At 64.9% G+C, this 25205-nt stretch overlaps 2 protein-coding genes across 7 annotated transcripts; both read right to left on the reverse strand.

Moving 5' to 3' along the window:
• Positions 1 to 3647: 3647 nt before the first annotated feature.
• On the reverse strand, positions 3648 to 12273 carry SHISA7 (shisa family member 7). Its single transcript, XM_054711091.1, has 4 exons — positions 11594 to 12273; positions 9980 to 10134; positions 7068 to 7217; positions 3648 to 4279 (listed from the first exon to the last, which is right to left on the reverse strand). The coding sequence occupies exons 1-4, from the start codon at positions 12271 to 12273 to the stop codon at positions 3648 to 3650; spliced, it is 1617 nt and encodes a 538-aa protein (XP_054567066.1).
• A 4170-nt stretch (positions 12274 to 16443) lies between these two features.
• On the reverse strand, positions 16444 to 25205 carry ISOC2 (isochorismatase domain containing 2). 6 transcript variants are annotated; one of them, XM_054710461.1, is made up of 6 exons: positions 25120 to 25205; positions 21902 to 22039; positions 19296 to 19505; positions 18878 to 18948; positions 18640 to 18757; positions 16444 to 16846 (listed from the first exon to the last, which is right to left on the reverse strand). In XM_054710461.1, the coding sequence occupies exons 2-6, from the start codon at positions 22034 to 22036 to the stop codon at positions 16766 to 16768; spliced, it is 615 nt and encodes a 204-aa protein (XP_054566436.1). In that variant the 5' UTR covers positions 22037 to 22039; positions 25120 to 25205; the 3' UTR covers positions 16444 to 16765. The 6 variants fall into 6 exon arrangements, with proteins under 6 accessions (XP_054566436.1, XP_054566438.1, XP_054566434.1 ...); XM_054710463.1 differs by lacking the exon at positions 25120 to 25205 and adding an exon at positions 24999 to 25018; XM_054710459.1 differs by lacking the exon at positions 25120 to 25205 and adding an exon at positions 24201 to 24268 and having other exon boundaries at positions 19296 to 19536.

The raw sequence follows: 25205 nt of genomic DNA on the forward strand, positions 1-25205 counted from the left end.
CCAGGACCTGGGGGGGAGTCCGGTGCCGGTTAGGGTGGGAGGGGGCAGCGCTGGGGAGGGTCCTCTGGTCCAGGACTGTTTACCTTCCAGTCTCTGCACCGCCCCCCACTGCCCACGATCGGAAGGGCAGGGTGCGTGTGCGTGTGCGTGTGCGTGTGCGTATGGGAGCATGGGAAGACTCAGAGGGTGAGGCCCCGGCTCCAGAGGCATCCGGGACTGGGCGGGACATGCCCACTTCCTCGCCTCCTCGGACCTCTCCTCACTATGGCTTATTTGAGATAAGAGGCCAGAGCCCCAGAGTTGGGGTGAAATAACTGGAGTCCAGAAGAGAGCAAGTCGAGGGGGGCATACAAAAGCTGCAGGGCCCGGACACCCCCAGTTGGGGGGCTGGAGGAAGCTGAGTGCTTGGGGTGGTGAGCAGAGGGCAGGTGCTCAAGCTGGCTCTCTCTGGGGGAAGTCACAGTCTGCTCGGGGCCCGAGCATGGGGGCCCTGGAAGGGATGGGGAGTCCGCGGGGGGAGCTGTAAGCGTGGCGTGGAAACTGGCGCTGAGCCTAGGGAGGTGGGGGTCCCGCTCCCGTGTTCCCTCCGTGTTTGTGGGAGCCAAAGGCTGAGTAGGGATGAACGGAGGTGCCAGTACTGGGGGCGAGGGGAGACAGGAGGAGGAGGGAACGACCCAGAGGAGGGAAAATAGCCCCTCCCACCTCGCCCTGGGGGCCGGGGGAGGGGACGTGTAGCCCTTTAAGAGGAGGGGAATGGCTGCGCCCCCACAGCATGGCTGTGGACAAAGAAAACGGGGGGGGGGCAAATTGTGCATTGGGTGTTGGTAAATCCCCGAAAGCCCTGCGGGCGCTCCGGGGTGCGTGGGGGAGATGAAGGAGAGAACGCTGGGATGATGAGCGCCCCCCACAGATGGCGTGGGCAATGGCATGGCCGTCCAGCTGTGCCCGCCCCAGGGTCAGGCCGCGGGGGACATCGGTGAAGGCCCCGGGGAGTTAGCAGCTGTCGCCCAGCCCCCAGGAGTCTCCGAGGAGGGGTGGCCCAGGCCAGTGGAGGGCAGCTTCCGGTGGAGGCCGGGTAAGAGGGGCCGGGCCAGGGGCAGTGACGTTACCCAGGGCTGGGAAGCTCACCCCCTCTGGTGAGAAGAGGCCGCCATGTTGACCCGTCACCGAACAGATAGTTGGGTGAAGGTCAATGAGTTGTCAGGGGGGGCCTGGATGCCCTCGCCAGAAGGGTAATGGGGGGGGCAGCCAAGGCCAAGTCTGTGGTGGGGTAGAAGCAGGCATCAGCCCAAGCCTGGAGTGAGGCAGTGACATCATCAAGGAGGGCCAGAGTAGGCATGGTGTCGTCGGAGGGGGTCCCTACTCTATTCTTGAGGCAATGGGAGGATGGCGTGCGTTGTGCCAGGTTCCCATGGCAACAGCGGCCGGTGCCACGTGACCCAGAAGACAGTTGAAATACAGCTGTTGCAGGACTTGACTCCCAAGATGAGGGGTCCTGGAAGATGGTCCAAGGTTGAAGTGCATCCTGGTAAATGATGGCACCACTGGGTGTCCTGGATCCTGGGAGGTGATGGCACGGCTGTGGCGGGTCCTGGGAGGTGATGGCACTATTGGGTTTTCTGGGTCCTGGGAAGGGGTGTCATGATTATGGTGGACCCCAGTAGATGATGACACCGTGGTTGAAATGGGTCCTGGGAGATGACACTATTGCATGTCATGGGTCCTGGGACACCACTGGCTCTCTCAGAGCTGTGGGGGTGACACCATGACTGCAGTGTGTCCTGGAGGCGGTGACACCATGGCCAGGGTGGATTCTGGGGCATGGAGACATATGGTTGACGTGGATCCCGCAGGTTGATGACACCTCAATTACGGGGGCTTGGGGAATGGCGGCCTCATCAGGCCTCGCGGGTCCTGGCAGAGGACGCTGCCATCGGCCACAGTGGGTTCTGGAAGGCAATGACGTCAGTGGTCACGGTGACCTCTCGGAGATGAGGGCCCACCAGCTGCGGGGAGCCCGCACAGTGGCTGTGGAGAAGCATGGAAGATGGTGACGCCACTGGCCACGGGAAGCTCGGGAGGAGGTGACCCTAAATGGTCACGGCGCACCCCGGAAGAGGATGACACCGTAGCTGTGGTGCATCCTGGGAGCTGCAGATACCACAGGGCAGAGGAAATGATGTCACCGGGCCTGGCACGCGTATGACCCCAGGCGCCACGCCATCACGAGTGGTGGGAGTCTGTGGTGCGAGGGTGTCATCAGCAGGATAAGCAGCAGGCAGCCCCCCCCGGCCCGGCAGGAGGCCAGGGCCTTGTTGACAGAAGCAGTGGTGTCTCTAGGATGGCAGAGGGGTGACACCGGCCTTGGGGACACCGCTGAGTCTCAGACTCCGAGGCTGGGGGCCAGAGGAGCCGCCGGAGCGCAGGAGCCAGCCTGGGAACCACGCAGGAGGTGACGTCACTGCACAGGCGGGGACCCCGCCCAACCTCCCCTCAGAGGGGGCGTCTGGTGGGGATCCGCAGGGCAGGCCACTGGGGCAGGGGGAGTCCTGGCGGGACAAGGCAGAAACTGGTGACACCATCACAGGTGATGGCCCCAGAGCGGGCAGTGTCTCTGGTGATGACATCACAGCACTGGGACGCAGCCTCAGACGGGAGTGGGGTCCTCACTGCAAACACCTTGGAGACAGACCATCACCTCTGGGGAGACCTCTCTAGATGGGGCATGCCCTCTGGTGACACCTCAGGACAGGGCCCTTCCTCACGGACTCCGGGCATGCCCTGCCTCCTCGCGGCATGGCAGCGGCAGCGAGGGGTCTCACGGTGGCCCCTCAGAGCCGGCGGGGTCTGGGGGTGACATCATAGACGGGCTCTCAGCTCTGGTGATGGACCCCCCCGGAAGAGGCACGGTCCCTCAGATGATGTCATCGGGCAAGGCACCTTCTCGGGTGGTAGATCACAGGCAGGAGGCGAGTCCTGTGATGACGTCATGGAAAGGGGGCCTTAGTCCAGGGAGGACACACTGGGGGGGCCTCAAGGCTGGCCCCCGCGGTGCGCCCCAGCAAGATGGCTTTGTCTGAGGGAGGACGTCCCGGGCAGAGACATCTTCTCTGGGAAAGGGATTTCCTGCGGACGACGATGTCAAAAGAGGCCTTGGGGGCCAGAGGGGATGTCATGGGGCGAGGCTGGTCTCTGAACCGCCATCGCAGGAAGGAACGGTTGTCTCCAGGGGTGACGCCACAGGACAGGGCATTGTCTCTGCCATGACGTCACAAGAAGGAAGTGTGTGATGACATCATGGGGCATGGCCTCTAGGGCTGAGCTCAGGGCTGGGCCTCTTCCCCTGCCATGGCCTCAGGGGAAGGCTTGGCCCTGGTGTTGACCTTGTGGCCAGCGACAACCTCACCGGCAAGCCTCTTCCTCTGTGATGACGTCATGGGAAGGCGGTCTTGCCCCAAACAGTGACATAGGAGGACGGATCTCGGCTGCTGTGACATTCTAGGAGGAGGCCTGGTCTCCGGTGACGAGTCCATTCAAAGCAGAGTCATCAGAGGCAGCCGCCCGGGCCCCTGGGGTGTGTCTGGGATCCAGGCTGAGCGGGGGAGGGGGGGCCCCCCGCCGGGCCGCAGCCCGCCGCCCCGCCGGCCTCAGACAGTCACCTCGTTCTTGCTGGCGGTGCGCAGGTGCTGCGGCAGGTGGTGGCCGGGGATGAACTGCAGCTGCTCCAGCGTGCCCTGGCGCTGGAAGGGCGGCCGGCCGGCCAGCGTGCCCCCGCCGCCCGCGTCCGCCAGCCAGGCGGGCTGCGCCGCGTGCAGGTGGTGGTGGTGCGCGTGCAGGCCGGGCGGCGGCAGCCCGTGCAGCGGCGTGGGGGGCCCGCCGGGGCCCAGCAGCAGGTTGGAGTGGGAGGCGGCCAGGCCGGCGCGGGCGGCGGCGTCGGGGGGCAGCCCGGGGCTGCGCGGCGGCGACAGCAGGTGCTCGCGGCTCTGGCGCAGGGCCTCGGGGGACGCCAGCAGCAGGTGCTCCTGCGACACCAGGCGCGCGCGCGGCAGCGTGAACTCGTAGCGCGAGCGGCCGCCGTCGCCCAGCAGGTGCTCCTGCGACATGACCCGCCGCGGGTGCGGCGCGGGCGCCAGGCCCAGCTCCTCGGGGCCGCCCCAGCCGTCCGCGCGGTAGCCGCCGCCGGTGCCCGGGCGCCGCAGCGTGTGCAGGGGCAGCGTCCCGCGGGGCCCCTCGCCCAGGTGCCAGCGCTTCAGGTAGGCCTCGTCCAGGTCCTTCTCGGCTGGGAGACGGCGAAGGGAAGGGGCAGAGGTCAGCCAGCGCGCCCGGCGCCGCCCCTCCCCCGGCTCCCCTACATCCCGCCCCCCACGGGGACCCTCAGGTCCTTGGCCTGGGCAGGGGCACAACTTAATCAGAACAACCAGGATAGCGAGGTGACCAAACACAGACTCCCAGGCCTCCCCACGGCGGGGCGGGTAGACACGGAGACTTTTATTTTGCTTCCTAGTAGCTCTTTCGGGAGCAGAACCCAACGCCTGCTTTTTTTTTTTTTTTTTTTTTTTTTAATATTTATACTTTTATTGATTTCAGAGAGGAAGGGCGAGGGAGAGAGATAGAAACATCAACCATGAGAGATTAAGAGAGAATCATTGACCAGCTGCCTCCTGCAGGCCCCCCCACTGGGGGTCGAGCCCGCAACCCAGGCTTGTGCCCTTGACCGGAATCAAACCTGGGACCCTTCAGTCCGCAGGCAGACGCTCCATCCACTGAGCCACACCAGCCAGGGCCCAACGCCTGCTTTTGAGGGAGCACTCCCTATCCCCCCCACCCCAATTCTGCAGCAGTGCTTTCTGGGAAGTCAATTTTATGGGTAGTGACCAGCATTTTGAACAAATGAAATAGCGCCCTGGCCAGGGTGGGTCAGTGGTTAGAGCTTTGGCCTGCCTACCTGAGGGTCTCGGATTCGATTTCTGGTCAAGGGCAGGTGCCCGGGTTGGGGGGTTCAATGCCAGCCCCCAGTTGAGGTGCGTGTGGGAGGCAACCCATCGATGTGTCTCTCTCACACCAGTGTTTCTCTCTCTCTCTCCCCCTCCCGTCCACTCTGTCTGAAAAATCAATAGGAAAAAAAAAATCCTCACTCCGAGGGTGAGGAGTGAAAAGCACAGAGAAGTCTGTTCACCAGAAGGCCTCCCCCATCCAAAGGGAGTGAGGGGGAGAGCTGGTTCCCGTGTTGTTTTCAGCTGTGAGTGTGAGTGTGTGTGTGTGTGTGTGTGTGTGTGTGTGTGTGTGTGTGTGCGCGCGCGCTGCTGAAATGTTAACGGATGAAGTGACACGGTTCCCGAGATTTGTTTTAACATGGCCCACGGAAAGATGCCATGGAGGGAGGACAGGATAATCAAGTGTTGCTCATTGTTCAACTTGGATGATGGGAACACGGAGGTTCACCTGGCAATTTCCCTCCTCTTGGGTTTGTTTGCAATGTTCTTTTATAAAGAGAATTTTAAGCCCTCGCGGGATTGGCTCAGTGGATAGAGTGTCGCGGCCTGCGGACTGAGGGTCCTGGGTTCGATTTGGTCAAGGGCACCTGCCCGGGTTGTGGGCTCAATCCCCAGTAGGGGGCGTGCAGGAGGCAGCCAGTTGGTGATGCTCCCTCATCATTGATGTTTCTGCCTCTCTTTCCCTCTCCCTTCCTTTCTGAAATCAATCAAAATATATTACTGCCCTAACCGGTTTGGCTCAGTGGATAGAGCGTCGGCCTGCGGATTCCGGTCAAGGGCATGTACCTTGGTTGCGGGCACATCCCCAGTGGGGAGTATGCAGGAGGCAGCTGATCGATGTTTCTCTCTCATCGATGTTTCTAACTCTCTATCCCTCTCCCTTCCTCTCTGTAAAAAAATCAATAGAATATATTTAAAAAATAAAAAATATATTACTAAATAAAGAGAATTTTAATAAAAATTTATTTGAGCCAGAGGATACATCTAGAAGCAAGATCTCAACAGATTGAGATAAATTCTTCCAAAAATGTTCTTAATAACAATTTCCAGCACTTCTCTGTATTTAAAAATGTGCAAATATACATGTATCTTGTGGGCCGTAATGCTAAAAGCATCTCTTACTTGGCTCTCGGTTTAAAATGTCTGAGGGGCGGGCCACTGAGCCAGACATAGCCAATAGAGTCACAACGAGTAGTCCAGGGATGAGTGTGACATTATTTGGGCTGAGGGGACCCACGCCTGGGATTGTTGCTGGAATCACTGGAGGAGACTTTTTTAAAATCCTCACCCGAGGATATTTTCCCACTGATTTTTAGAGAGAACGGGAGAGAGAGGGAGAGACAGAGTAACGCCCATGTGAGAGGAACACATCGATTGGTTGCCTCCTGCACGGGCCGACCAGGGCCCAGGCCAGGGAGGAGCCTGCAACTCAGGTACGTGCTCTTGACCAGAATCGAACCCGGGACCCTTCACTCTATCCACTGAGCCAAACCGGCTGGGGCTGGAGGAGACTCTTTTCTGCTGGTTGAATGGCAACCTGAAAATTCTCAGGTCACTGTTTGCAGCCCTAGGGGGTGGGGGGTGGGGGGGAGGGGAGGTATCTGTCTGCAAATGAGGCCAGCCCACTATTCAGCAGAGCTGAGGGATATACAGTCCTGGAGACAGCTTCTGAGCACCTGGATCCAGCCACGCCTGAAGCTCCTAACCCATCTCAAGCTCCCTCAGTTACCTGTGTGTGTGCGTGTGTGTGTATGTGTGTATGTGCGTGTGTGTGTGTGTGTGTGTGTGAGAAAGAGAGAGAGAGAGAGAGAGAGTGCATGGGTGCATGCGCTTAAAGTCTTATTTCTGTTCATTGCAAATTCAAGTCCTGATAAATACAGTAGATCCTGGGGAGGTACACCATGAATTTACATTTTAAAAAGCACCTCAGATAATTCTGATACAAATGTGCTTCCGGTAAAGGTAATTCCGGAACAAACTTGGAGAGGGAAGCTCCATTAGAAAGCTGTTGGACCACTGTCCGCGGTCCTGAACCTCGGCCCGGGCCCTGACCCCTCCCTTCCGGGGACTCACCCAGCCTCTTGAGGGAGGAGTAGCGGTTGAGTTCGGATTTCACTGCAGCCTCATAGGACGGGGGCAGATGCGAGAGGTTGTGGAAAGACCGAGAGCAGGACAGCGTGGAGTAATGCAAGTTGGGGCTGGGCGGTGGGGCGGCCCTCCAGTCTGGGGCAGAGAGCACAGCGGGGGTGAGTCCAGCCCCTCCTCCCTCAGACCCAGGACTCCAGGCCCCCAGCCTCCTCCCTCAGCCCCAGGAGCCCAGGCCCCCAGCCCCTCCTCCCTCAGACCCAGGAGCCCAGGCCCCCAGCCTCCTCCCTCAGACCCAGGAGCCCAGGCCCCCAGCCTCCTCCCTCAGACCCAGGAGTCCAGGCCCCAGCCTCCTCCCTCAGACCCAGGAGCCCAGGTCCCCAGCCCTCCTCCCTCAGACCCAGGAGCCCAGGCCCCCAGCCCCTCCTCCCTCAGACCCAGGAGCCCAGGCCCCCAGCCCTCCTCCCTCAGACCCAGGAGCCCAGGCCCCCAGCCCCTCCTCCCTCAGACCCAGGAGCCCAGGCCCCCAGCCCCTCCTCCCTCAGACCCAGGAGCCCAGGCCCCCAGCCCCTCCTCCCTCAGACCCAGGAGCCCAGGCCCCCAGCCCCTCCTCCTCCCTCAGACCCAGGAGTCCAGGCCCCCAGCCCCACCTCCCTCAGACCCAGGAGCCTAGGCCCCAGCCCTCCTCCCTCAGACCCAGGAGTCCAGGCCCCCAGCCCTCCTCTCTCAGACCCAGGAGTCCAGGCCCCAGCCGCTCCTCCCTCAGACCCAGGAGTCCAGGCCCCCAGCCTCCTCCCTCAGACCCAGGAGCCCAGGCCCCCAGCCTCCTCCCTCAGACCCAGGAGCCCAGGCCCCCAGCCCCTCCTCCCTCAGACCCAGGAGTCCAGCCCCCAGCCTCCTCCCTCAGACCCAGGAGCCCAGGCCCCAGCCCCATAGGGAGTTATATGTCTGGAATCCAAGCCCCTCAGAGCTCCCCTGTCCAGGCTGTCTCTGCCCACGCCAGGAGACAGGCTCTTTGCTGGGGAAGGAGGACACGTCGCAGGAGGAGGGGCAACAGGCCCTGCTCAGCACCCGCTGGGTGCCCTGCCCCAGGCTGGGGGGTAGACTCCTGCATCTCCCCACCAAGTGGGTGGGGGAGAGACGGCCACTTCCGGTGTCCACATGGGAAACGGAGGGTGGCTTGGTTACCTGGCTGGACTGTGAGGGCGGCTCACAGGGCCTCACCCCTGCTCCGTCCCAGGCACCCGCTGGGGTGCGCTCAGGAGCGGAAGGAGGGCCCTGTGTCCCCAGCCCGGCCCTGGCGCCTACCCAGCGTGGTGGCGTGGTGCTTGGGGCTGTTGACGTTGAGGTGCAGGTAGTTGTGGTGCAGGTTATCTGTGGGGACCAAGAGGGAGGTGGCATCACCACCAGCGCCCACTCCCAGCCATGCCCAAGGTCAGCCCCACCACGGTACCCCTACACCCCGCCTGCCCCCTGCTGCCGGCTCTCGTCCACGTCTCGGCACCGCCCACCCGGGACAGCCTCGCCGGCCGTGGCATGTGAGGCCTGTGTGGCTGGACCCCAGTCTCATCTCCCCCCCTCCTCCCAGGCCCCCCTTCTCCCTGGCGCCTGCCTCAGTCCACTCAGACCCACCACCGGGCCTTTGCACCTGCTGTTCTCACCTGCACCTCCCCTTCTTTGCCTGCAGAACTCCTACTCATCCCCAAGATCCAGCTCAAATGTCTCTTATTACTGCTCCTCGGACCCAGCTCAGGGCTGTCCTTCTCAGCCTAGACCCGTGGTCGGCAAACTCGCGAGCCACATGTGACTCTTCCACAAAACACCATGGCCTGGGCAAGTCTATTTTGAAGAAGTGGCGTTAGAAGAAGTTTAAGTTTAAAAAATGTGGCTCTCAAAAGAAATTTCAATCGTTGTCCTGTTGATATTTGGCTCTTTTGACTAATGAGTTTGCTGACCACTGGGCTAGACCATCCTCCCAGCCTCTCCCCTCCACGGAACAGAGCTCCCCCACCTCTGACTTTGCTCTGAACTCCTCTGTGGCCGCCCGTGGCCCCCGGACAGCCTGGCACTCAAAGGCCCTTCCTCACGTGTCCGTGTGCCCTTTCCCTGGCCTCCACCCCGAGCTCCCCCCGCCTGAGTAACTCCCCTCACCCTCCGGGCCACGGCTTAGCTGCCTTTCCTGGGGCGCCTCCCTCCTCCAACCAGACCCTTCCAGCCGGGTCCAGGCCCTGCGGTGCTCCCTGGGAAATCTATATGCATAAAAGCCTAAGTGACCCTTCCGACTGGTCAGCAGATTGACCGGTCAACTGGTCGCTATGACGCACACTGACCACCAGGGGGCAGACGCTCAAACACAGGAGCTGCCCCCTGGTGGTCAGTGCGCTCCTACAGCTAACCTCCTGCGGTCCCTGCCCGCGAGGCCGAGGGACCCACCCATGCACGCATTCGTGCACCGGGCCTCTAGTGTAAGAGTAACAGCAGCAGCTCACGTGGACACGGCACATGTCCCGGGCCAGGCACGGCTCTGAGACCCTCACCACCGCCCTGCAGGGGGCGCTGTGTGCGCCTCATCTTGTGGGGAGGCAGGGCTTGCCCAGGTCACACAGAAGCAGAGCCAGGATGCCAACCCCAGTGGTCGGCCCCCTGCTCCCCCCCAAATCCTAATTCAACAGTTGGGCGCGTCCTGGGGTGTTGTCGGCTGCTGGGTGGTCTGACTCGGAGTTTGTCAAGCTCAGGGGCTGAGAGTGTCTAAGTCTCAGTCACCCTGGTGTCCAGGCGCCCACCCAGGGTGCCCACAGGAGGCAGGGAGGGGGTCCCACTCCCCCACTCGGCTGGGGGCGGGGCTGCAGGGATGAGGGGCGTGGTCAGAGGCCCCGCCACAGCCCCCAGGTCCCACTCACCGAGATTGGAGGGCTTCATGGTGTTGTAGAGGTTCTTGGGTGTCCTCGGGCCCATACTGTCGGGACCCCCGACCCCCGGGGTCAAGGAGCTGCTGCGTGCCCGGTCCGGACGGGTCCCGGGTCCCGCCTGATGCCTCAGCATGTCCACCAGCGCCCTGGCGGGGGCAGAGGGGTGGTCAGCGGCCTGCGGATGGGGGCGTGGGAGGGAGGACCCAGGCTTCCTTCCCCGCCCTGCTCTCACCTTTGGGGGCATCTGTCACCTCAGCTCGGGTGGGCTTCTCGCCTTTGGCCTCGCCCCTCGCTAAGGGCAATCTGAGCTCTGTCCGCCCCAAGGTTCTGGGACCCCACTTCCTGCCCGCGCCCCCCTTCCCCCCCATCGGGCCCCGCCCCGCCGCGGCCTGGGAGCTCCATCCACTTTCTTCTGCAGCTCCCCCGCGGGGATAAGGGTGCCCCCTTCACCCAGCGCCGCGGGCCCCGATCTTCGACCTCCCTGGGTCTCTCTCTCTCTCCCTTCCCCTCACGTTCCTCCGCAGGTCTGCGGATCCGACCTCCACTGTAGCTCCCACATGGGACTTCTCACCCCCTCTCGCCCGGTCCTCGCTACCGTCTCCTGACGGCTCTCCTGCTTCCGCCCTTGTCTCCCCGCCCAGCCTGAGCTCAGGACCCTCGGTGCTCCCCCATCACCCCGGAATTAACCTCCACCTCCTCTCAGCTGAGCTGGCTCCTCCGCTGCCCCGCAAACACCACCCCAGGGCCTTTGCACGCGCTGTTCCCTCCGTCTGGGATGCTCCTTTCCTGGCCACTTCCCATAAAACACCCCGCCCCCCCCCCACCCCCACCCCTCATTCTGCTTTGTTTTCTTCACAGCAGCTGCCAGTCACTGAAAGGACATTGCCTGTGTGTCTGCTTGCCTACTGTCTCGGGCACTAACTTTTTAAAAAATATATATTTTACTGATTTTTTACAGAGAGGAAGGGAGAGGGATAGAGAGTTAGAAACATCGATGAGAGAAACATCAATCAGCTGCCTCCTGCACACCTCCTCCTGGGGATGTGTCCGAAACCAAGGTACATGCCCTTGACCGGAATCGAACCCGGGACCCTTCAGTCCGCAGGCCGACGCTCTATCCACTGAGCCACACCGGCTAGGGCATTGGGCACTTTTATGACAAAGGTAGACAACGTTTACCGAGGGCTTTCCGTGGGCCAGGCCTCGACGTGAATCAACCCGGTTCATCTTCATTACAGGCAGAATGGGTAGGGAGCATTGATTAGCCCCATTGTGCAGACGGGGAAACTGAGGCACAGGCGGGTTAAGCCAATTGCCCGGGGTCACACAGCCCACAGGCAGCCGGCCTGGGGTGGGGAGCCGGGCTTACCCATCAGGGCGGGGGCCTGGTTTCGTTCACTCGTGTACCCCCAGGGCCTGGCCCACAGAAAGCGCCCAAGAAACATTTGCTGAATGAATGAGGCGTCAGCCTCCCCCATTCATCAGCCAGGCGTTCGCCGGCTCTCGCGGCCACGCCCCCACCCGCAGCCCCGCCCTCCCCATGGCTCCACCTGCGGCCCAGGCCCCGCCCCAGGCTCCTACCCTTCCTCCGGAGCGCGCACACACCTGGGCACGTTGATGTCCCGGTGCGCCCTGGGCGCACGGGACGCCTTGCTGAAGGCCACTTTGGCTCCGACGCCCACGGCCAGGGCGAAGCTGATGACCCCGCACACTACGTAGGCCGTGCTGCCCCCGGGGCCCTCGCCCCCACGCAGCCCGTTGCCCCCTGCCCGGCCCCCTTCCAGCCACCCGGCCTGGCCGGGCCCGGGCCCCCCGCCCGCGCCCCCGGCGCCCCCGGCGCCCCCGGCCATGGGCGGCGGCGTGGTGGCCCAGCGCGGCGTGTCGTAGTTGGAGCAGGAGGCCTGCGCCAGGCGCATGTGGCGGTGCTCGCAGCAGAAGCGGTAGTGGCAGGTGCCGCAGCAGAAGCGGTAGGAGCCGGTGCTGCAGTTAAAGGTGGCGTCGTACTGGCCCATGACGTCGTAGTAGCCGTGGCAGAGCTCCGCCGGAGGGGGCGCCCGCGCCGCCGCGCCCGAGCCGCTCGCGGGGCCGGTCTTCGTGCCATTGGCGCCCGCGCCCGCCGCGCCCCCGCCGCCCGTCAAGGCCCCGGTCAGGCGCCGCAGGTGCGCCAGCAGCGCGGGCAGCGGGCCCGGGGGCTCTGCGCTCGTGGCGTTGGACGGGCGCGCCCCGGCCTGGCCGGCGGTTGAGGCCAGGAGCAGGAGGGTCCCGAGGAGCAGGAGGGCCGGCATGGGGTGCGCAGGAGGCTGGACGGGCCGCCAGGCTGAGCGGAGAACCGAGGCTGGAGCGGAGGGCGGGAGAGAGAGGTCCAGGGGCGGGGAAGTAGGGAGACGGGTGGCCAGAAAGGATGAGGAAGGAGGGCGAGGGAGAGAGACGGAGGGAGACAGAGAGGATGAGTGGGGGGCAGAGGCATGGGCCCAACGTTGGGGGACCCACGGGCGGTGGAGGTCGGGGGGGGGGGTCGGCGACCAGAATGATACATGGTAAGGGTGGATGGAAAGGGCCGCGGGAGTGATGGATGGGAGGAAAGATTGGGAAGGAGGCATCAGACGGTGACAAGAAATGGGACGAAGTGAGTGATGGCGGGGAAGAGGGCAGGTGGGGTGAGAGGAGGGGGAGGGGCGGGGAGGGGAGGCGGGAGACAGGAGAGGTGTGGGTGGGGGAGGCGGGGAGAGAGATTGCAGTTGAGGAGCAGTTTGTAGCCCAGCAGGTGGGGGAGGGAGTGCGTTCCTGGTGGGAGCCGCTGGCCCACGGGCCGGCTGTGCAGCAGCTCCCCGCGGCGCCGGAGCACGAGCATGCCCGCATCCCGGCGGACGGGACGCCTCCAGGCCCCTGTCCCCGGCACAGCTGGCCCCGTGGAGAACCGCTGGCTTAGACCTCTGGTCCGCAGCCGCCCCACCCGCTTGTTTCTTTCCCTGAGCTAGACCCGACAATCAGATGTCAGTGCGTCTGTCTGTGTGTCTTCCCCCGCCCCCCCTCTCTCTCTCTCACTTCCAATGAGACACCAACGTTCCAGCAGGTCCCTCATTTGCCTGAGCCCCGCGGCGCCCAAGCCGTGGACACGGCCTCAGGGTAACACCACCCATAGGAGGCAGAGGACTTAATCCCACCAGAGCCGCCCTCCCAGCAGCGCCCGCGCACACAGCAGCGTGGACCCTCCATTCGCGGCGGGCTGCCGCCTGTGGTGGGGGTAGGAGTAGGGCTAGGGTTAGGGCTAGGGTTAGGGGTAGGGCTAGGGTTAGGGTTAGGGCTAGGGTTAGGGGTAGGGTTAGGGTTAGGGGTAGGGGTAGGGCTAGGGTGCTGCGCAAGGGGGCTGGCTGGGACCCAGAGGGGCTCCCCGCCCTCAGGTGTGCTGATTGGGCTGCGTGCGTCGGGGGAAGGAGCATCCTTTTCAGGCTCACGCAAGGGTGCCATCCACCTGCGCCCCACAGCCCAGGGGCCTCATCGGGCCGGGCAAATGCCTCACCTGTGGAAGGCTCCGGAAGGGCCAGCAGTGCCTGCCCCGCCCCCTGGCTGCATGGACACGCTCGCCCTCTGCTGACAGATCCCATTGCCTCCTCACTGCACGTCTGTGCTCACACCCAGGGGCACAGCTCCAGGCCACTGACAACTCAGAGGGGAGGCGGGGAGCAGTGACACAGCCCCTCAAACCCAGACACCACACACACACACACACACACACACACACACACACACACAGCTCAGGCCTCCCGATGCGATGCACGCAGGGCAGCACCTGCTGGTGGGAAGGAAGGGGACACACACCCAGCGGCCGCCTGAGTGGCCATCTGACCAGGATACAGGGGCCCGGGTCTGTCCCTCAGCTCACACAACAGAACTCACACACCACACAGCGCGGCACCCACACAGCGTCCCAGACACAACACGCAGGGCCCCCCGGGGCATCCCGAGGGCCCCCCTGGCGCCTCCTCTCAACACACCCGGCCCCACGCGGACACAGCCACGCATGTCGGCGTGTTCAGCCCCCAGCACGCAAGACCCGGACACAACTCGGACACAACCATGGCACGCCGGGGCCACACACAGCTCAGGAACACGGGCAAGGCCCTGCCCGAGCCAGCGACACACGATGGACATGCAGCCACACACATCACAGCCCCAAGTCATGCAAGCTTGGGGTGCACACACACGTGTGCACACACACCCTCACCCAGTGGAGGAGATTCTGGAAGCAGGCATGTGACACCCCCCCCACACACACACACAACTGCACCCCTGCCCCCATCCCTGCTCTCACCCCTGCTCACTCACACACACACTTTTCTCCTCCACAGGTGGGGAGGAGGGGCCCCCGGCCCCGTCTCCCCACTCCCTGCACCTTGCACGCCCAGCGGCTCAGGGCCAGAGGTCGGCTGGGCCCCCCACCCGCTCAGCCCTAAGTGAGATAGATGGACGGAGCCAGCTGGAGGGTGGGGGTCCCCCAGCAGGCCCCACTGGTCCTCCACCTGCCACCCTGCACAGCACTGGGCCCCAACCTCTGGCCCCACCCCCTCCTGCCCCTGCCGGCTGCAGGTGGGAGCCGGGGCGAGGGGGGGGGGGGGCAGGTGAGTTGACTGGGAGGAGCCTGGAGGCGGTGATTAGGGGAGATGAAGCAGGACCCCGGGAGGACAGGGAGAAGGGCCGGGGAGGGGGACGGAGACTCAGAGAAGAAGCGAGCACCGGCGCTGGGGAGCTGGGCGCCGGGGGTCTGCAGGGGGCAGCGGTGGGTGCTGAGGGAGAGGCGGGGGCAGGCGGACGAGGCACAAGGGGTCCGAACGCCAGGGAAGGGGGTGAGGGTGGTTTGGGGCTGGGGGATGGAAAGCTGCCGAGAGAGGCGGACCAGCGGGTGGGGGGAGTGGAGGGAGACATGGAGGGGTCCTGGGGGCTTGCCGCCCCCACTCCCCCGCCCCCCTCCCCCCGAGGAGGCGGGACTGAGGGAGAGACGGAACTCTCCGAGGCTCACAGCACCCCGCAGCGGCCCACACCCCGTCCCTGCGGCCCCGCCCGCAGCCCCCGGTCCCTGGGCCTCCGGGTGGCCGTGCCTCCGGTCCGTCCGCCGCGGGGCGGCCTCTCTGACGGGATGCGCCCTGGGTCTGGGTCTCTCTGCGGGTGTCTAGACGCGTCTCCTGCCCGCATCTCTGCGTCTGTCTCGGTCCCGCGGCTGCGCCTCTCGCCGGCCCTTCTGAGTGTTTTCTGGCCGCCAGCACCCCCTGCCCTCGGGTCCCCTCCCGTCCGTCTCTCTGTCCTGTCCCGCGTCTCCGGTCTGCACAGGCCCGCCTCTGCCTCTGATCCCACGTCTGTCTCTTCCCCAGGTTTGCTGTCCACAGATCTTTGTCCCTATGCATGTCTCTGTGTGTCCCCCCTCCGGACCCCCGACCTCCCTCCCGGTCCCCCTACTCTCCCTCGGCCCGGTTTGGAGGCGCGGGTAAGGGGGCGCTGCTGAGCGAGCCGTGTTCCTAGCGCAAAATAGACTCCTGTTGCCATGGCGACGTGAGCGCGGCCTCCCGGACGCGAAGCTTCTGGCTGGGGGGTGAGGAGGGGGGACACCTGGATCCGGAAGGCGGGGGCCAGGGGCTCCCGGAGGAAGGAGCTGGGACTCCTAGGTCCCGGGGGGGGGGTGGTGCTGGGTGTTCTGATGCGCGCTCCCAGCCTTCTTGGGGGGGTGGGCGGTCTGGGTTCGGGGTAGTGGGCTCTGGTTCCCCAGTGGGGGCGGACCGACTGTGAGCTCTGGTGCCTGGGTTCCTGGGGGACTCAGGTTGCCTTCTTAGGTCCCCAAGGTTGGGGGTGGGTGGGGACCAAGGACTGCGAATCTCAAGGGGTTGAGGGGCCTTGATGGGGGGGGGGGGAATCAGAAGAATCCCGACTCCCCGATTTCTAAGAGAGCTGCAGAATTCTGGGAGCCCCCATGTGGATCCCCTGCCCCCTGCGTCTTAGGAGCGCAGGGACCACTCAGATAAAGGTGCTGTCCTTCCCATCCGTCCGTCCGTCCGCATGCCAGTCTCTTCCTTCCTCCCGTTCCCACGACCCCGTGCCTCGGTTTCCCCCTCCGCACGGGTGCGGTCGCGCTCACCTCACTTTCCGATGCGGGACCCTTGGGGATTCTGGGGTGGCGGCGGCGGCGTGGGGGGCCGGCCGGGGGAGGCAGCGCGAGCGCGTGTCTGCAGCCGGCGGGCTGGGCGTGCGCGCTGGCGGGGGCGGGGGGCGGCGGGCGGCGTGCGGGCGACCCTGCCGGCACTTCTTTCCCGAGCAGCTGTGATAGGGCCAGCCCTCCCCTCCTCCTGGCGCCCGCTGGTAGCTGTGAAGAGGCACCGCCCCCTCTCCACCTGCTGGGGACCCCTCTCCCCGCCACTCGCAACCCCCAGTCGCCCCCGGGATACCCCCCAAATCCAAGAATGGTTCGGTCCACAGCCACATCGGTGTTTATTCTGCGAGCCCAGGTCCCACACAGCCCGTGACTCCTCCCCCTCCCCTTCCCAACCCTTGAAGTGGCCCGGGGCCGAGCCCCGCCCCCAGCTCAGCTCAGCCAACGGCCATCGGCTCCCAGGGGTTCATTTGCATTTTTGGGGCCGCCGCCCAATAGCAAGGCAGCACCCGCCTCCCCTCCCGAGGGGCGGCACTCCCGGTGGACTGCACCACTCTTGGGATCCAAGAATGGGGGAAAGCGCTCCCACCGAGGCCGGGTGACAGGAGGAGGGAGGTCTCCCCTCCGGGCGGAGTGGGAGTTCAGCGGAGGAGGGGGTTCTGGCCTTGGAAGAGGCCGAGCAGCCCGCTGTCCGGGGCGGGCTCCTTGATGATCTTCTGGATCTGCAGAGGGAGGAGGGTGTCAGGAAGTATCCAGGGTCCCCGTTTCCAGGGCGGATCTGAGGGACACTGCCCCCTCTTCTCCTTTGCCCTCTTGGCAGCAAATGGCCTCGCCAACCGCTCCCTCTTCTCAGAACTTCTCCTGGGGCCTCCCTCTCACCGCCCACCCGAGTTAGTGCCCGATCACCTGCCATTTGCCTGCTTTGCTGGCCTGGGCTGCTAAGAGCGATGGGCTTGGCCCTAGCTGGTTTGGCTCAGTGGATAGAGCATCAGGCGGCGGACTGAAGGGTCCTGGGTTCGATTCCAGTCAAGGGCACGTACCTCAGTTACAGGCTCTATGCCCGAAGCATGTGCAGGAGGCAACCAATCAGTGTGTCCCTCTCACATCAATATTTCTGTCTCTGCCCCTCCCTCCCATTCTCTCTAAAAATCAATGGACAAATCCCCTTTGCTTGGGATTAACAGAAAGGGTGATGGGCTTTGTCCCGGGGCCCTCTATACTTCCTTCTTCTTCAGTCATCTCAACTCCCCCAACTCCCAAACCCAGCCCGCGCCTTGCCCTCCACTCCAGACTCATTTATCCTCCTGCCTCTAGGATGCTGGTTGCCACCGCACCTCTCTCACTCTCAGTTCAGCCCCTCGGTAGGTACCAGCCTGCAGCCCCACTCTGGGTGCCTTCTCCCAGAGCCCCACCGTGCACCCACCAGGGAGCCCCAATGGCCGGCAGAAAGCAAACAGAAAAGGCAGAGCCCGCATCCTCACCGCACCCACGCTGGCGTCCCTCGGTCCCGACACCTGCCCAACTGCGACTCCCTCGCAGGAGCCCGTGGCTGCCCCTCGCTAAAATCCCCAGACCTTGAGGACCCGGCCTGGCTCCCCCCCTCCCCTCCCCTACACGCCCAGCAGTCAGTGCCTGATACAGTCCCGGGATGAGGCAAGTCCAGTCCCCACCCCCCACCCCCCACCCCGCCAGGCCTTTGCCCCAGCTGGTCCCTCTGCCAGGAGCACTTTCTGGATGACTGGCTGCTCTTCCCCCTGCAGGTCTCCACTTCAAGGTCCTCCCCCCCACCCCAAGGGCCGCCCTGTTGCTTACTGTCTTGTTTCTCACTCTCCGCATGTTCCCTCCCCGGCTCCAGGCCCCGCGCCCCAGTGTGTGAGGGATACTGACTGGCTTCTGCTGTTGCCCCAGGACTGGCCCCAGTGGCTGGCACATAGTAGTTGCTCAATAAGGCTCAGCAGGACTAAGAGGAGAGGAGAGGGCAGGGCGCAGAGGGCCAGGGATGTCAAACCTGTGCTCCCGCAGCCCAGGGCGGGCACCGCGGGAACCACCCGCTCAGCCTGCTGCCAGCAAAGCCCCTGGAGGCGGGCGCGGAGGCGACCTGCGTGCCAGTGGCCGGAGGCGGGGAGCGGTGGAGGGTCCAGGGGCCCCACCTCCAGGCCCCTGCTGTTCTGTCCTTTCCCATGTCTGCCTGGCGCCCTCCAGGCCTCAGCCACCTTCTCCCAGGCTTCCTAGACCCCCCTGTGCAAGCCCCTCGCTGCCTTCCCCCTCTCTCCCTCTCTCCCTCCACCCCTCTCTCCCTCTCCCTCTCTCTCCAGTCCTCACTGCCCACCGGCAGCTTCTCTTATTGATTTATGGTTGACGGGGTGACTCCCCATGAGAACTGAGCCCCCTCTGGAGGCGGCAGCCTTCTGTGTTCCAGGATGTGTATGTTCCCGGATGTATTCCGAAAAGACGTGGTGGGCGCCGAGGAGACATTTGCCAGGTGCATGGAAGGTGGGGGACTGGGAGCCAGTACCTCCTTGAACTGGGGGTGCGCAGCGTCACCCACAAGCTGCAGGATGAGTCCTTCGCTGGTGGAGAGGAAGGCGCCGCTCTGTCGCATCCGGGCAAGTGCCACCAGGCGGTCCACCTGGCTGCAGGGGGAGAGGGGGTGTGAGCCCCGTGGCCCGACACCCGGGCCCCTGGCAAACTGGGCTCTTCCTGGGAGCCCTGTCCACACCCCACATGCAACCACCCCTCAGGGGTCCCCTCACCTGCGGGAGGAGCAGGCGTCCACCACCACGTGGACCTGCAGCCCCCGATCCAGGAGGTCCAGGGCTGTGTTCTGGGGGCAGAGAGAGGTCAGGGCCAACCCCAGACAAGAACAGGGGTGCCGGGTGGGGGACTGGGGGACTGGGATGCGGCGATGGGATGAGGGAGCTCAGAGCAGGGCAGAAGCCCCCCCCCCCCGCTGCCCCCCTGGTTACAATGGGGTCCTCGAGCAGCATGGGCGCCCCAGTGGCGAGGAGTCCTGAGTGAGGGTCACATCAGCTCAGGAGGGGTCAGGGGTCAGGCAAGGGGTCAGGCTGGGAGCATGCGGGGTTCTGAGTGAGCAAAGGCTGTCCCTTTTAGGATGGGGGATTCCAGATGGGAGGGGCTCCCGGGGTCAGCGGGGGGGGGGGTGGGTCTCACCAGGATGCAGGCCTGAGTCTCGATGCCGCAGAGCAGCACAGAGCGCAGCTGCGGCCGCGCGGCCAGCTCCTGCTGCGCCACGGGCACCATGCTGAAGCAGGTCTTGGCCAGCGGCTGCAGGCCCGCGGCCCCCAGCTCGGGCACCGTGGGGCCCAGGCCCTGCGGGTACTGCTCTGTCAGCACCGTTGGCACCTCCAGCAGTCGGGCCACCTGTGCCGGGAGGGGGGACAAAGGCCTGAGCCTGAGGGAGGGGGCTGGAGCCCCAGTCTGAGGGAGGAGGGGGCTGGAGCCCCTGGTCTGAGGGAGGAGGGGGCTGGAGCCCCAGTCTGAGGGAGGAGGGGACTGGAGCCCCAGTCTGAGGGAGGAGGGGACTGGAGCCCCAGTCTGAGGGAGGAGGGGGCTGGAGCCCCAGTCTGAGGGAGGAGGGGCTGGAGCCCCAGTCTGAGGGAGGAGGGGACTGGAGCCCCAGTCTGAGGGAGGAGGGGACTGGAGCCCCAGTCTGAGGGAGGAGGGGACTGGAGCCCCAGTCTGAGGGAGGAGGGGGCTGGAGCCCCAGTCTGAGGGAGGAGGGGGCTGGAGCCCCAGTCTGAGGGAGGAGGGGGCTGGAGCCCCAGTCTGAGGGAGGAGGGGGCTGGAGCCCCAGTCTGAGGGAGGAGGGGGCTGGAGCCCCAGTCTGAGGGAGGGGGCTGGAGCCCCAGTCTGAGGGAGGAGGGGGCTGGAGCCCCAGTCTGAGGGAGGAGGGGGCTGGAGCCCCAGTCTGAGGGAGGAGGGGGCTGGAGCCCCAGTCTGAGGGAGGAGGGGGCTGGAGCCCCAGTCTGAGGGAGGAGGGGACTGGAGCCCCAGGTCTGAGGGAGGAGGGGGCTGGAGCCCCAGTCTGAGGGAGGAGGGGGCTGGAGCCCCAGTCTGAGGGAGGAGGGGGCTGGAGCCCCAGTCTGAGGGAGGAGGGGGCTGGAGCCCCAGTCTGAGGGAGGAGGGGGCTGGAGCCCCAGTCTGAGGGAGGAGGGGGCTGGAGCCCCAGTCTGAGGGAGGAGGGGGCTGGAGCCCCAGTCTGAGGGAGGAGGGGGCTGGAGCCCCAGTCTGAGGGAGGAGGGGGCTGGAGCCCCAGTCTGAGGGAGGAGGGGGCTGGAGCCCCAGTCTGAGGGAGGAGGGGGCTGGAGCCCCAGTCTGAGGGAGGAGGGGGCTGGAGCCCCAGTCTGAGGGAGGAGGGGACTGGATCCCCAGGTCTGAGGGAGGAGGGGGCTGGATCCCCAGTCTGAGGGAGGAGGGGGCTGGAGCCCCAGTCTGAGGGAGGAGGGGACTGGAGCCCCAGTCTGAGGGAGGAGGGGGCTGGAGCCCCAGTCTGAGGGAGGAGGGGGCTGGAGCCCCAGTCTGAGGGAGGAGGGGGCTGGAGCCCCAGTCTGAGGGAGGGGGCTGGAGCCCCAGTCTGAGGGAGGAGGGGGCTGGAGCCCCAGTCTGAGGGAGGGGGCTGGAGCCCCAGTCTGAGGGAGGAGGGGGCTGGAGCCCCAGTCTGAGGGAGGAGGGGACTGGATCCCCAGGTCTGAGGGAGGAGGGGGCTGGAGCCCCTGGTCTGAGGGAGGAGGGGGCTGGAGCCCCTGGTCTGAGGGAGGAGGGGGCTGGATTCCCTGGTCTTAGGGAGGAGAGGCTGGAGCCGGGTCTGAGGGAGGAGGGGACTGGAGCCTGGTCTGAGGGAGGAGGGGGCTGGAGCCCCAGTCTGAGGGAGGAGGGGGCTGGAGCCCCAGTCTGAGGGAGGAGGGGGCTGGAGCCCCAGTCTGAGGGAGGAGGGGGCTGGAGCCCCAGTCTGAGGGAGGAGGGGACTGGATCCCCAGGTCTGAGGGAGGAGGGGGCTGGAGCCCCTGGTCTGAGGGAGGAGGGGACTGGAGCCCCAGTCTGAGGGAGGAGGGGCTGGAGCCCCTGGTCTGAGGGAGGAGGGGCTGGATCCCCTGGTCTGAGGGAGGAGGGGGCTGGAGCCCCAGTCTGAGGGAGGAGGGGCTGGAGCCCCTGGTCTGAGGGAGGAGGGGCTGGAGCCGGGTCTGAGGGAGGAGGGGCTGGAGCCCCAGTCTGAGGGAGGAGGGGACTGGAGCCTGGTCTGAGGGAGGAGGGGACTGGAGCCTGGTCTGAGGGAGGAGGGGCTGGATCCCCTGGTCTGAGGGAGGAGGGGACTGGAACCCCTGGTCTCAGGGAGGAGGGGGCTGGATCCCCAGGTCTGAGGGAGGAGGGGGCTGGATCCCCTGGTCTGAGGGAGGAGGGGGCTGGATCCCCTGGTCTGAGGGAGGAGGGGCTGGATCCCCTGGTCTGAGGGAGGAGGGGGCTGGATCCCCTGGTCTGAGGGAGGAGGGGCTGGATCCCCTGGTCTGAGGGAGGAGGGGGCTGGATCCCCTGGTCTGAGGGAGGAGAGGCTGGAGCCGGGTCTGAGGGAGGAGGGGACTGGAGCCTGGTCTGAGGGAGGAGGGGCTGGATCCCCTGGTCTGAGGGAGGAGGGGGCTGGAACCCCTGGTCTGAGGGAGGAGGGGGCTGGATCCCCTGGTCTGAGGGAGGAGGGGCTGGATCCCCTGGTCTGAGGGAGGAGGGAGCTGGATTCCCTGGTCTGAGGGAGGAGGGACCAGTACCTTGAGCATGCGGGCGGCCACAGAGACGATCTGGGGGAAGTAGGCGACGTGGCGGAACTTCTCCTGCATGTCACACAGGAAGAGGATGGACGACCCCGGGAGGACCCGGCCCAGGGTGGGCTTGGCAGCCGCCATGTCCTGGGGGAGGGCAGGGGCGGAGGCCGGGGTCAGGCGGGGGGTGTGGTTTCTCTGCACACCCGGGTCCCTGCGCCTGGACCTTGAACCCGATCCCGTCCTCCATCTCCACCCGCAGTTGGCACCCGCTGCTCCCAGGGCTGGAACACACCTTTTCATTTTGTTTAAAGTATTTTTACTGATTTCAGAGAGGAAGGGAGAGGGACAGAGAGAGAGAAAGAGAGAGAGAAACATCAATGATGAGAGAGAATCATGGATCGGCTGCCTCCTGCACGCTCTCCCCTGGGGATCGAGCCCACAACCCGGCCGGTGCCCTGACCGGGAATCGAACCGTGACCTCCTGGGTCATTGGTCCAGGCTCAACCCCTGAGCCACGCTGATTGGGCCACTTCTTTTTTAACGTGTGTGTCCTCCCCAGCCAGGAGGTCACGGTCCCACTCCTGGGAAGTCTCCTCAGACCCTGTCCACCCCCGGGACCAGACTGGCTCCCCCGGAGCCGGGTGTGAGGGTGTCTGCCATCCCCATTACCCACGGGGCCACCACACCTCAGGCTCCAACGGGGACCCTCCCCCGCCCCAGCGGACACTGGCCCTGAGCAGGGATGTGACCTGCGGAGCGCCCACTGCGGGAGCACAGGGGGGGGAGGTGATTCTGAGGGAGAAGAGCCGGGTTCCCCTGGGCTGCCCCCTCCCTCCTCCAGCCCGGGGTGGGCAGCGGGGCGGTGCTCTGGGAGCCTAAGGCCGCGGAAACTCAGCTCTCCCAGGTGAGAACAGCCAGCTGAACTGCTTCCGGGTCTTGGAAAGCAAGGCCAAGTGGCTCAGTGATTGAGCGTCAACCTAGGAACCAGGAGGCCCCGGTTCGATTCCCAGTCAGCGCACAGGAGAGGGCTGGGGGCTCCATCCCCACAGGGCAGGAGGCAGCCGCCCCACCATTCTCCCATCATTGATGTCTCTCTCCCTCTCCCATCCTCTCTGAAGCCAACACAAATATATTTCAATAAAACAAGCACTAAGCGGTTCAAATGGCAAATCTGATGCCATGGGAATTTCATCTCAAGAAAATACAGTGGGCCCTGACCGGTGTGGCTCAGTGGATAGAGCGTCGGCCTGCGGACTCAAGGGTCCCAGGTTCCATTCCGGTCAAGGGCATGTACCTTGGTTGCGGGCACATCCCCAGTGGGGGGTGTGCAGGAGGCAGCTGGTGGATGTTTCTCTCTCATCGATGTTTCTAACTCTCTATCCCTCTCCCTTCCTCTCTGTAAAAAATCAATAAAATATATTTTTTAAAAAAGGAAACACAGTGGGATGGGGTCGCCCTCCAAACCCGAACCACACCAAGTTCAAGTTCATGAACGGCACAGTCGCAGCCATGGCTGGTGCTGGGGTGTCCGGGGGCCTGGTCTGTCCTGGCGGGGCCGGGAGGGGGCTCCGGAGGGAGTGAACAGAGACAGGGACAACCGTCCTGAAAAGACAAAGCTGACCCTGGGACTCCCCAGGCCCCGTGCCCGCTCCCCCCCCCGCCCGACCACCGCGGCCCGCCTGGCCATGGCCCCTCGGCCCACGCCGCTCCCTCCACTCGAGTGGCTCTGAACGCCCGAGATCGGGGTCCTGTTATGTAAGCTCTGGCACAGCCACACTGTGGGGTTCTGAGCAGCCAGGACAGACTACAAGGGGACCCTTTAAGTAACAACAGGGAAAGGTGCTCAAAAGATGGTAACAGTGGGGGGCGGGGGGGTGCACAGAACAGCCTGTACTGGTTTACTGTGCTCCCATTTGTGTCCCCAAAAAAGAAGGGGGAAAAGAATGTGTCCTGTGCTATGTATAGCTGCTCCGGGCAGGCCGGGAAGCAGCAGGGGCTCGGGGGGGTGGGGTGGGGGGAGAGGGGAGGCAGGTCACCCAGGGACAGTGCGAAGGCCCGGTTCTCGCTGTGCGGCTCCTGAGTGTTGGACAGTGTGTAACAGGTTGTGTGGTCGGGATGCATCGGCGCAGTACGAGATCCACGTCAAGTGAGAACTCAGCCAGACCTGCCCGTGGCATTGACGTTAGGAAAATGCTTATCCTCCTCGGGGCGGCCAGTGGCAGAGGGGTACGGGGGCTCCCGGGGGTGGGGGCTGGGGGGTGCTGGACTTGTAAATCTGGATGTGACTCTACACCGGAGCGCTCACTGTGTGTGAAGGTATTTCAGCCGTGTATGGGTGATTTGGCCATTTTCTTGCATATATGTCCATTTAAAGTCTTCAGAATATAAAATAAAGTGGGGGAAAGTAAAATAAAATGGGGAGGCCCCGCTGGCTGCTGGGGGGCTGGACTGGAGGCCGAGGCCAGGGAGGAAACTGGGGCACAGAGAGGAGGGGGCATGGGTGAGGGTCAGGGCTCGGGCCTGGCTGCGGGACAAGGGAGGGGAGGGAGACCCCCAGGTTTCTGGCCCATGGCTGGCAGGGCCTGCGGATTAAATCGGGGACCTGGACCGGGAAACCGGTTTTGGGGCGAAGAGGAAAAATTGGGGGAGGGAGTGTGTGGAGAGGTCTGAGCTGGAGACAGATTTGGAGGTGCCGTGGGGGAGGGACGGGGACGGTCCAGAACGGACCTCTGCGTGGGGGGAGCCCACGGCTGGAAGAGGAGGGGCGGCCCGAGGTGGGCAGCAACTTCGGGGGACAGGTGGCGGGGGGGGGGGGGGCTGCTTAGATCCCTACGAGGCCTCGGGGGCCCCAGCCCTGCAGGGCGGACGTCCTGGCTGGGTGACTTTGGGCAAGTTTCACGCTCTGTCTGAACCCAGTTTCCTCCTCGGAGGAAGGGCGGCAAATCCACCCCCTCCGCAGGGACGAGGGGAAATGTGTCCCGGGACGCAGAGAGGGCGGGAGCGACCCGCGGAGGGTTCGAGAGCCCGGCCAGGCGGTTGGGCAGTGCCGGGCAGGAGGCTTCCCCCGGCCGTGCGCCCTGGGCTCGGGGCGTCCGGTTCCCACCTGCGAGGCGGGAAGGTCGGTCTCCCCCCGGGCGGGGCGGGGCGGGGCGGGCCCTTCCCGGAAGGCGCTGGGTGCGAGCCCGGCCGTCCGCGCTCCGCAGGTGGGTCCCGGAGTCACTCACCTTTCTGGGCCCGGACTTCCGCCGCCAGGGCCTCCCCCCCAACTCGGTACCCGGCTCGGGTCACCGTTGGGCGGGGTCGCGACACG

The sequence above is a fragment of the Eptesicus fuscus genome, chromosome 21 (assembly GCF_027574615.1).
Source record: "Eptesicus fuscus isolate TK198812 chromosome 21, DD_ASM_mEF_20220401, whole genome shotgun sequence".
NCBI lineage: Eukaryota > Metazoa > Chordata > Mammalia > Chiroptera > Vespertilionidae > Eptesicus > Eptesicus fuscus.

What these genes read in the sequence shown, in the direction of transcription:
- ISOC2 (XM_054710459.1), bottom strand. Translation starts at nt 24,253, where the DNA reads ATGCAAGAAAATGGCCAAATCACCCATACACGGCTGAAATACCTTCAC. An exon ending in TGGCCGCCCGCATGCTCAAG is followed by an intron (nt 19,537 to 21,901) that starts GTACTGGTCCCT and finishes CCCCTCCCTCAG; the next exon opens with GCTCAGGCCTTTGTCCCCCC. An exon ending in CGCACCCCCAGTTCAAGGAG is followed by an intron (nt 16,847 to 18,639) that starts GTACTGGCTCCC and finishes CTCCCTCTGCAG; the next exon opens with ATCCAGAAGATCATCAAGGA.
- SHISA7 (XM_054711091.1), bottom strand. Translation starts at nt 12,273, where the DNA reads ATGCCGGCCCTCCTGCTCCTCGGGACCCTCCTGCTCCTGGCCTCAACC. An exon ending in CATGAAGCCCTCCAATCTCG is followed by an intron (nt 7,218 to 9,979) that starts GTGAGTGGGACC and finishes TCTCTGCCCCAG; the next exon opens with ACTGGAGGGCCGCCCCACCG. An exon ending in CTCCTCCCTCAAGAGGCTGG is followed by an intron (nt 4,280 to 7,067) that starts GTGAGTCCCCGG and finishes GCCGTCTCCCAG; the next exon opens with CCGAGAAGGACCTGGACGAG.